We start from the raw sequence: 11,435 nt of genomic DNA, 5'->3' as shown, positions 1-11,435 counted from the left end.
TACATACATACATACATACATACATACATACATACATACACACATACATGCGTATGTCTAGTTGATGTAATTAAAACCATCAACTGTTAGATGACAAATTGTTTTCTGATAACTAAATGTCACTGCTATTAAAGTTTATAATCTCCTGGTATATATCTAAGTGATCAAAGGTATTGCCTGATATATTGTTGTGCTGTTAACATCAAAGATATACATTATAGTATTAAACTGAATAGGGTATTTTCTACAGTCAGTTATAATGTAAATGACTAAAAATTGTGTGCATGTACATAGCAAATTCTACACTATGATTGACAACATTGTATGTAGAGTTGAAACTTATCTATTCATACAAAGCAAACGCTACTGTCTTATTGCCAACACTGTATCATTGTGTTCATGTCAAGTAAATATTATTTAGGAGTCTACAACAATAATTATGGTGTATACCTACCATTTTGATAGGCTAATATTGTTAGATAATGGTGCAGTCAACAGTCATGTACTTAAATGAAGTACTTTCACCCACAGTCCCACTATCATAGGACTGTGTTTTCACCATATACCTTACACCATATACCTTGTGGAAATGAATATTCATTTATGTTAATTACATTCATGAATATTAATGTTTCAAATTCAGTGATACTGACCATGTCATGCAAGATGTGTGGAAATGAATATTCATTTATGTTTAATCACCTTATGAATATCAATGTATTCAAACTCGGTGATACTGACCATGTATGAATTCATTTGTGCAAGATGTGTGGAAATTAATATTCATTTATGTTAATTACATTTATGAATATTAATTTATTCAAATTTAGTGATCCTGCCCATGAATGCTGAAGTGTTCCACTGGCATTCATACCATGCAGTGTATTTTCAAGTCATTTTGTATTACTACCCAAATATTGGACAATATGCCAAGCGACAGTTGATCTGCTCCCGTCTTTATCAGGTTGAATGTCTCCAAGTATAAAAGCATATTATGTGATATTTAGGATGTAATGTTTCCTTGACGTACCAGAGTAAAAAGGTATTTATTACAGTAATTTTATGTATGTAGTACAGTTTATGCTAGGATGGTTATTTACTAAAGTGATCAAAATTATGTGTAATTTTAAAAGTGTCCAGTACTGTGTTTTGTTGTGCAGTCTGTGTGTGTGTGTGTTCACTTAAACTCTGTACGTACGTATGTATGTATGTATGTATGTATGTATGTATGTATGTATGTATGTATGTATGTATGTATGTATGTATGTATGTATGTATGTATGTATGTATGTATGTATGTATGTATGTATGTATGTATGTATGTATGTATGTATGCAAATGATGTTCACTCTGATTGGGTAGAATGAAGTGGAGAAAGTGACATGTCTTGCCTGTATTATTGTTAAATAAATAAGAAAGTATAGTGTAACCAATGGGAACCTTTTTTCACAAAGACTCAGAAGTTTTTCAATAAAAACATATTTTTTGCACTGATGCAATGAACAAACTGAGGGAACAGACATTTAAGTGTTAGATCTGCTGTGAAAGGTGTACAAGATGAAAACACACTGTAGCAATTTTTTTATAAGATACAAGGTGTAAGTCTTTCTGTAATAATAATTGACAGGAATTATTTCACCTGACCATCTCCAACTCCTGAATGACTTTTGTGAATTACCATGGTTATAGAGATAATTCAATACCTTGTTTTAGTCAGGAATATTTCCCCATCGAGATAAACATTTTTCCTAAGTGTTATAAAAGTATTCAATGTACTGTGTATAATTATTCTGATTTGGATAAACATATGAATAAATTATTTTCAGATAGAATACTCTTCAAATATGTGTACTGAAAACTTACCCTTGACAACCCCTGGAATGTTTTTGCAGGTCTTTGAGAGTAGAATGCATACATACCTGTTTCCACATGCACCATGCTGTAGTTACCTGCACCAGAGTTCAAAAGTCATATATCCAGATTGAGATACAACGATTTATTCCCAGTGTGATAAATGTTTATCCAGATTGGGAAATATTCCTGGCTTTGTTTTATGCCATTGAGAATGACAGCATAGAAATGACATAGAATTCATTCATTTATGTACCCCCCACCCCCACCCCCATATCTCAAGAACTTGGTCATTCCATAACAACACATTTATTGGTGTAGGTTTTCTTCCTTATTTCATTTACAGGATAATTTGTAGGAATTGGATACTTCGGAAGGGTTTTAAAAAAAATTGTCTTTTCCTTTCATTTTCAAAAATGTAATTATCTGAGTTGTATATATTCCAACAATGATTTCATTTTGCAACTTTTACTTGGCAACTGAATATTTCTTGCAATGTATTATTTAGGGACGGACCTCAAGTCTGTTTCCATGGTAATATTGTGTAGTACATCTCAGACCACCAAACATGAGTGTACATGTACTAAGACTTGTAGTTCTTGGAAGATTTCAGGAATAAAAATAAAGAATTTTTAAAAATCTGTTAAAGTGGATGGATGAGGATCGGCTATTTATTTTGGATTTTTAATTTATAAAACAATTTTATAATGGCAAGTCATTGTTTGTAACTCAATAAATTGCAAAAGATTAATAAATGTATGAAATGTTTGTTATTGTACATACAATAAGAAACTTTTTAAACATTTCTTAGCTTATTGCAACATAATGACTTATAAACTTAGACTTGGTCAATGTTGTTTCACATTGATTTTTCACAAATGATAAAATTGTGTAAGAAATAAAAAATCCTAAATAAATATTAAATCCTCTATGGCCACTTGAAAATTTCAAATGAAGCTGCACCATTGCCATCAAGAATTGAACACTAATGTATCATGCTCTACATTGTAATGAATTATATAAAACTAGTAACTTTTGATGAGTATGAATAAAGAGACATATTGGAGAATCAATGTTCATGTTTTATTTTAATGTTTAGCACAACTGAACTGATGTTCAGTAGTGTGATGATGTGTGTGTGTATGTATGTATGTATGTGTGTGTGTGTATGTATGTATGTATGTATGTATGTGTGTATGTATGTATGTATGTATGTATGTATGTATGTATGTATGTATGTATGTATGTATGTATGTATGTGTATGTGTGTGCATAGACCCTACACCTGTGTAGGGTCTGTGGTTTGCGTTTGTGAGGATGTCGCCATCGTGAAAAGGTGTATTTATTCAAGTGTTTCTTGAAAATGCTTTGGAAGTGCAAGAATTTATCTTCTCTCTTGTTTTTTTCTTTCTTTTAAAAAAAAAAGTTCAATATTTGTAAGATCTTCAGTGAGTGTATCTAGCAGATCTTGTTAATCATGATGCGGTCAGTATAAACTTTCCTCTTACAGGCATTGAAAATAGTGTTACACCATTATGACATTACTAAGATAGTAGTCTGTCACGGTCTGAAACCCGCGATTGATCATACGTGTAAGTGCCCCTATACAAAATTAAATATATTTGTTTTTGTGAAACGAAATCTATTGAAGAAAAAACAAAGGAATCGATAAATCACAATAGTGTGGCAGCATTCATTTTGTCAATTCCCATGTTACCTAGCGGCGAAATTTCTAAGCCTTTGACATCGACAATAGTGAGATCAACGTGAAAAGGCAACGCTGTATACTCTATTGTAATAAGCATTATTCTCGTCAGACAATCCAATACTTTGTGTTGCAGTTTTCCCGCAAAGTTCAAAAGGGGAATCAGATTTGTTGTTTACAGTCGATCGAAGCATCAGCGATTCTGAGTCTACCAACCCGATCAAGATGGCAGATAAACACGTAAAACGTCCAATGAACGCTTTCATGGTTTGGTCTCGCAGTATGAGGAGAAAGATGCAACGGGAAAATCCAAAAATGCACAATTCTGAAATTAGTCGTAAACTTGGAGCCGAGTGGAGGACATTATCCGATTCCGATAAGCGACCGTTCATCGAAGAATCTAAACGACTGCAAGCCTTGCACCTCAAAGAACACCCCGATTATAAATATAAACCAAAGCGCGGCACAAAGAGAAGCGTGTCAACTTCCGGTAGTCCTGGTTTTACGCCAACAACGCCGACCGTGCTTCCCGCGGCAACTCTGTTGACTGTGCCAAACACTTTGGCAGTCCCTATTACAATCGGTACCGCGATTTCAAACCAACCACAGGGTGTTTTATCACTTGCAGGGTACCAAATATCACCAACAGGCACGTTGTCAACCCAAGCACAACCAACTCTGTTAGGGAGACCACCCATAGCTACGACAAGCACACTTCAACCACAAGCGCTTCTGAATGTGCTTCAGCCAACTATTGCCACCACAACAACCACCTCCTCTTCACAGGTACAACCGGCCATCTTACCACCAGTCTTTACGACCACCACGCAAGCACAACCGACGATAACAGCAACATCTATTGACAATGACAACGTCACAGTCAGTTCAAGCAATGGCCCAAACGAACAAACAAAACCAGCAAGTACAAGTTCGTCCACAACAGAAACAAACCCAAATCACCAACCACCGATGGTGGTCTATATAAGGAGTTAGAAAATATATGTATGAAACAATAACAAGATATTATGCATTGACAAATATGGACATTTTTTTTGGTGTCAAAATGAATAATGCAGTTTGACCGAGACAACTTATAAGATTTCATATTAATATGGTAATTATTAGAAAGTTATTTCTACAAGGTATATGTTTTATTTTTAACGTTTATTGTTTTTTATTGTAATTGTACTGCCATAGTTTTATATTTAGGATTTTTTTCTAAATCAAATTGGTAGAATTAATTGTAGACCTTACAGGTATATTTGTCTGTGAAGTCTATGGTCTAACTCAGAATAATAGAGTTTCCATGTACCGGTACTTATGGTTACTACCAATCGGATTAAAATCCGATGTAGTGTACACGTCGCGATTTCTTTTTGGCTGTTACATTTACTGTCGTTTGTTCTTTTGTGAGTGCTCATTACATCCATCTGACACAATACCATAGGTTTTGAATTTCCCAGGCCACACGAGTCTTGAGTGAATTCACTCAACCAATAAAAACATGTAATACACCGAAACATACGGGTACAGTAATTCAGAGCGCTCTGTTTGAAGAAAAAACAACACTATATTGGATTTTAATCAGATTGGGCTACTATATAACCAATAAAGTCATGCAAATTTTTTAGAAACCCTTAATATATAGAAATTAGAAAAGAGGGAGAGAGTCCAATTTGACTCTTAGTTTTCCTGCATTTTAGCCATATTTTTAGGGGAACCTTTGCAGAGACTGTGATTCTGGTTGCCATTACTGACCAACCACTCACATTTATAAAAAAAAAAATTAATATTACTATTATTAACTGCTAATAGCATATGTGTATTTGGTTATGAGAAATTTATTCCATATAGTAAAGCAGTGTTCTCCTTGAACAAAGTAAAAATGGGAGCAAGGTTTCTTGTAATTTCTGAGCATGCAGCTCGTGATAGAGTAAAATTAAAATACACCTAACCAGTACATTTTATGCAAAAATGTTATCACCCTTCAAAGGCTGACATGCTATTTTTGGGTTGTAATTACCGTACAGAGAATAAATGAAAATTGAAAATTGCAAAGAGAAAGTTACTGGTATTCAGTCACACACTTGCTAGAAAACAATTCCTAGCCATGGGATTGATGAATTTTTTTCCCATCCTCATCTCTAAATGGCAAGTACGGAAGATTGGTAACAAGCTCTGAAGCTGAAGTCTTGATGTAATATAGCAATACATTGTTTTTTGAGTAGTGTTTTGGTAGTCTGGATGCCAGTGTGGTCTCAACAGAGACAAAGTGAGATCTGAAAGATTTGATGAACGATAGCATGCACCAGACTATGTTTTGGAGGCTGTATAGAAAAACTCTACAGTATATCATGTTGGTAGTTTAGAATTCCTGTGATGGTAGGTTGGTGGGGGGCGTGTTCAGTTACGTGCATGTTCTTTTCACTCTCCATTTTCCTATCATTTGAGGGTAAAATATTCTGAGAATAAGAACCTACGAGATAGAGTTACTTTAATCTTTAATAACCCAAGTAAAAATAATATAACTACTAAAAGACTACAATGACAGTAGTCTCTAGAATTCATTTTTATCGTGGTGTCATCCAATTTTTCAAACATTACATATGAAAGCTGCTTGAAATTGAATGGGAGGATAAATTCATTCTGCTGTATGTTGTATATGAAGTCCTAATTTGAATATGCAAATTAGTTCATTTTAAAATTATTCTACCGATCATGTGGTTGCTTGTCCAGACAGACATTTTAAATTTAAAAGAAAAAAATTTGGGAAAACAGTGATAGATTTTTATGGTTATTGAAGTTACGACAAAAAAAAAATTATGGCATTTGCAAATTCGTACTCCATTTTATAGTTTATGTCATACTTTGCCATATTTTTTGGTCTTATGTTAATAAAGAAACACCACTATAGTCTCTAGAACATTTTTATGTGATTAACAATTTCATTTCTAAAATTGGTCACATCATTAGTTGATCACAGGAGTCATATCTTTCCATTCTCAAAGCCAGAGCACATTTTTCGGTTGACGCAATGGTGCGTCTTTGATGGTGTCGTACAGAAGGCTTTGGTTTATGAGAATGAACAGATCAGTGTTCTCTTCATGCTGGTCATCGCAAGCAATCATCACAGAAAGTGTAATTGTAAGAGTATGCTTACAATCAGTGCACTAGTTACACAACCCACGATTGACAGCAACTGTCCTTATGAATATTCATACATATTAATATTTATGACTGACCAGCACTCCTGAAGCATGGGGAGAACCCTGACCAATGCACATTGTTAATGTTTCCTATTCCATGATTATGTTATTCGATGCATTCTTCCATGCATTGAATCCTTTTGGAACATACATTGTGATTGGTTCTTCTTAAGTGTAGGAAGTGAAAGTTGTCAGCTCTAAGAAAGGCTATCTGAGATGATGTCAACGGTCACACAGATCAGAAACAAAAATAAGACCGCAATACCTACTCCAAGTTCATTTGTAATCCCTTTTTCCTTTGACAGTACAATTTATGTAATGATGTTCTCTTAGATGTTAAATGAAATTATTGTGCTGTACTGTGCATCAGAAGAGCAGCGTAGACTTGCACCAATAGTTCAACAACACACCTGTCGTCATTGTTGGTGACGGTGACCAGTCAATGTATGTGCGAGTATAGACAACAAGTGTTAAGAAACCAGTCTTTAAATTGACTAGATAATTGATGATTGGATTTGATGAACGATTTGTCACAGGGTTGGTATTTCCTTTGTATCATGGTGTTCAAAAATTTGGTATATCTACGAGTTCACTTTGAAATGGTATATTTAAGAAATTTTGAGAGCATTTTTAGTTCAGTACTAAAAACAGGTATAGTTAATTTGACATTGAAGCAGTCGGGGGGACAGGTAGCCTGAAAGATCTAGACGTTCCTTCCGCTTATATCGATGCGCTCTTCACGTAGCGGGTGATTACATAAGTGGACCAACAGCTGGACCTTTCAGACTAGGAGGTGTTTAGATTTCATAATTAGTGAACTGTTGTAAAACCACTTCAGCTTACAGAGGAGACTACTCCAATGGCTGCCACTACATCAGGGATTTAGGATTTATGCTGTAGGCTTGGCTAAGTATAGCACTATCACTACCTATACCTTGTAATGGTTATGGGTCGCCATACTCAAGAAAATTTTAGTGCTTCAGTATTTTTGACAAATTTAATGACCAGCAGTGTTTTTCCTAGGATATTAGAAAAATATGACTCACAGTTGCCAATTTGCATAAATATTGTATATAATTTGCATAATTATAATTATGATTAATTTTGCTACCTTGAATGTTATTATCACAACTGTCTCTGAAAGTGTCATGTACACCGATGCTATTATTGCAGTGGATTAATGAAACAGGAATTGGCATTTTGCCAAGACATAATTTTCACATATTTAGGAATGGTATGCATTATGACTATGAGTAACAAACATTTCACATGAGATTTTATTTTAACAAGAGAGATAAAATAGTGAAAATAAATCCGAATGAAAAATGTCATATTATGATACATGAAGTAAAAATCTGTACCAAAAATACTTCTTATTAAGATATTCTGTTCACAAAGTCTGGAATTAGTGAAAATTAAATCCAAGTTCACACACCTGATAACTGTAGAGAGCAAATCCCCAGATAATTGTAATAGAGTTGTTTTCAGTCTCTTGTATCCTTGAAATTCAAGGCTGAAACTATTGAGCAGGGGAATGACTTACACTTACAGTCAATATTGATCTTTACTTGACAAACAGGTAAAGTACACCCTTCACAGGTAGCGTCTGACGTAAAGTAACGATGCTGTGCTAGTTTTTAACGTTGTTTGAGAAATTGTGTATTTTGGTAAATGTACTCTTTGAAGATTCTAGAATATTATTTTCTGACATGACATCGAAGAAATGTTAATGTACTTCCTGAAATGTGTTTATATTGCTGATTGGAAAATAGTGAGTCACCACCGTACGCACAGTCAGGAGTGTAACAAGGCAAAAATATACTTTAGTGTCAACTGAAAATTTCTACTCAGTCAAAAAAAAATTGGGTTCACAGTAACCGTTCTGCAATTATTTTCAGCTTACTCCTTTCCCTTTTCAAATAATGAAAGAAATTTTGAGGTTCACCATCTTGTTTTCAAGCAAATTAACAATCTTTTACTTTCCCCATGGAGTTAACCATAGACCCTACACTAGGGTCTATGAGTTAACACAGTATTCAGCGGCCATATTGGATTCTAAAATGACAGAAATTTTGTATCATTGTGAACACTTTCAGAAATTTGTACGATGACCCCAGATTTTTTTTATTGATTTTAATTGAGAATAGGTTGGAGTTTTCTTGAGCAAATGTAACAGCAAAAATATTAAAGAATTTATTTCCAAGATGTATTCTTTTAAATTTGTAAGACATACTATCACGCTTACATCTGATGTAGTATGTGTCATGTGCAAGCCAGAAATAATCACTCACACTCTGATAGTTTGGGTTTGTATGAATCAATAACGATAAAAATAAAGTTTACCACTTGAGTACAAATACTCATTTTGCAAGCACCGAATCCAAAGAGTTGAATTTTACTTGACAGACTTACTATTTGGTGCCTTTAAGGAGACTCCTAGTCAGTGGCCAAAAAATACCTTGTTGATAGTGTGCGTAGCAATACATTTAGAAATCTTACTCAATATTTATAATGTAATGTAAAAATCCATTGTTTGATAGATTCTAGTCTGTAACGTACGCTGTGATGGGGCGCCCTCTCATATAGGTCACGCATTCAGAGAGAGAGGAGGTCGATGAGGGTGGGGCGACACAACGTACCTTACAGTCTAGATAGATTCATGACTAGTGCTGAGATATACCCACAGGGAACAGGAGGAATATGTACAAAGATGACATATAATTTTGAGTACTTTTATGTTCAGTAATTTTATTCCCAATGCTTATCTTTAGCTGTACTCCGCAGCGAGAGTAATTAGCTGATAACAGCTAACGACAAATGTTGGGAATAAAATGCACTCAACATTAATGATATCATCTTTTACTGAATGTGGAAGTAGTCAAAAATGTGTAAAGTTTTGCATATACTGTAAACCTGGAAATTTTCGCTGAAGACTTATTTTTGGTAATGTCACTGCAAAACAAGAATGCAAAAATAAGTAGTGACTAAAATGCCTTCTTGCACGTGAACACAGTGTACCAGTCTGGTATAGATGAAACTGGTCTCTGAGAAGACTGTAAAATTGTAAAATTTTGTAGTAGTGAAAATATGTAGGTTTACAGTATTCCTCCTGTCCCCTGTGGTATTACATGTAAAATCTGTAACCTGTGATCATGGACCTGAGTATTTTCTTGATTTTTAACTGAGAATGGATTTGGGATTGCTGAAATCTTGAACAAAGTTAGAATAAAAGTTTTAAGATTTCAGACAATATATGTCTAGTATGATTATGTAAATGACACGGTTTTGTATTTTTTCTTTGTCTCAATAATGATGGGAGAAAACAAGATTACCGTAATAGACAGTAGTCTATTGATGTTTATTTGTCAATAGACAAGGTCAACTGGGGGTGAAAGGTCATGGTAAAGGTCAGCATTTAACTCTACATTCCACAGCTTGACTGTAGTAACATCAAAATTCTGATGTCTGAAGAGAGGAAAAACTTGAAAAATGAATTTAAAAAATGTAGAGATCTCAAAGCCATTTCATAGAGTAGTGTGTTCTTCCATTGACTGATTCTATCCCATAATTTTTTTAAAAAAGATTAATAGACCAATATATTCTTTTTGTTCAAATATAGTTGTAATATTTTTCAGAAACTTGATATCCATGTTGTCCATGGACATGATGAACTATCAGAATGTTTACCAATGTCGACTTTAATCTCTTGAAAGAACTGTAACTGATTTCTGGTTTGTTTTCCTTTAATTTTTTTTTATAAATGCATGTAATAATATACCCAATGTACAATTTGTAGGTTTATGTGGGTACCCCGTAATGGCTGTAGAAGTGGAGAATGCTAGTAAATAAATACTTTGTAAGTAAAGTGTTACTGTGTGCTGTCACTTATTGCGTGGTGGGTGCACACACACACACACACACACACACACACACACACACACACACACACACACACACACACAGTATGTAAACCAAAGACAAGGGAAGTAAACTACTTTTATACATATCTGGGAGTATTCTATTACCAACATCAACTTGCATATGATTTTGGGTGATACAGTAGCACCTTGGTAACTTACTCAACTTTTGAAATCTTGTAAAGAAGCTCTACTGCACCTGACATGTGTTCAGCCATTTTGGGGAAATTCTGCAATGGTGTATGGGAAAACATTTTGTGATGACATCACATTTACTACAATCACAAGAAATATACAGTGCTGTTGACCATGAAAATTAAATTAAATTTTAAAAAATCAGAACTGGGGATAAATTAATTAATCAAAGATTGTTGTGTATTTTGTAATTATTATGAAATTATAGTAAATTCATAATTATTAATAATCACAGTTTGTTATTGAAATACTGGATCATGACTCAACTAAGCCTTTCAACTATATCATTCCTTGAATTAGTCAGTCTTTCAGAAAGTCTTGTTTCACTTCGTTGATAGAGGGCGCACCCCAACAATGTTGTTATTCAAGTCTCGTCGACAACTGACGGTTGTCACGGACTCGGGATACATGCTATGTTCCAAGGCCCAACGCTGACCCTGACTTTTTGCCCTGACACATACACTTACAGAAAAGACTATCTTTACAAAAATGTTGTTTTTTAAAACTGTTGATAGAAACAGAGTCGATTAATGAAGAAAGATCAGTACCGTAGCCTGCGGG

The 11,435-nt window shown here is 34.3% G+C and overlaps 1 protein-coding gene across 1 annotated transcript; it reads left to right on the top strand.

The window, feature by feature from the left end:
• The first annotated feature begins 3,601 nt into the window (after window positions 1-3,601).
• LOC144437665 (uncharacterized) lies at window positions 3,602-6,378 on the top strand. Its single transcript, XM_078126663.1, has one exon. The coding sequence runs from the start codon at window positions 3,782-3,784 to the stop codon at window positions 4,547-4,549; it is 768 nt and encodes a 255-aa protein (XP_077982789.1). The 5' UTR covers window positions 3,602-3,781; the 3' UTR covers window positions 4,550-6,378.
• Window positions 6,379-11,435: the final 5,057 nt, after the last annotated feature.

Source organism: Glandiceps talaboti, chromosome 7 (genome assembly GCF_964340395.1).
Source record: "Glandiceps talaboti chromosome 7, keGlaTala1.1, whole genome shotgun sequence".
Classification (NCBI taxonomy): domain Eukaryota; kingdom Metazoa; phylum Hemichordata; class Enteropneusta; family Spengelidae; genus Glandiceps; species Glandiceps talaboti.
Note: the sequence above shows the minus strand (reverse complement) of the source record. Positions and strands in the feature narration are given on the sequence as shown.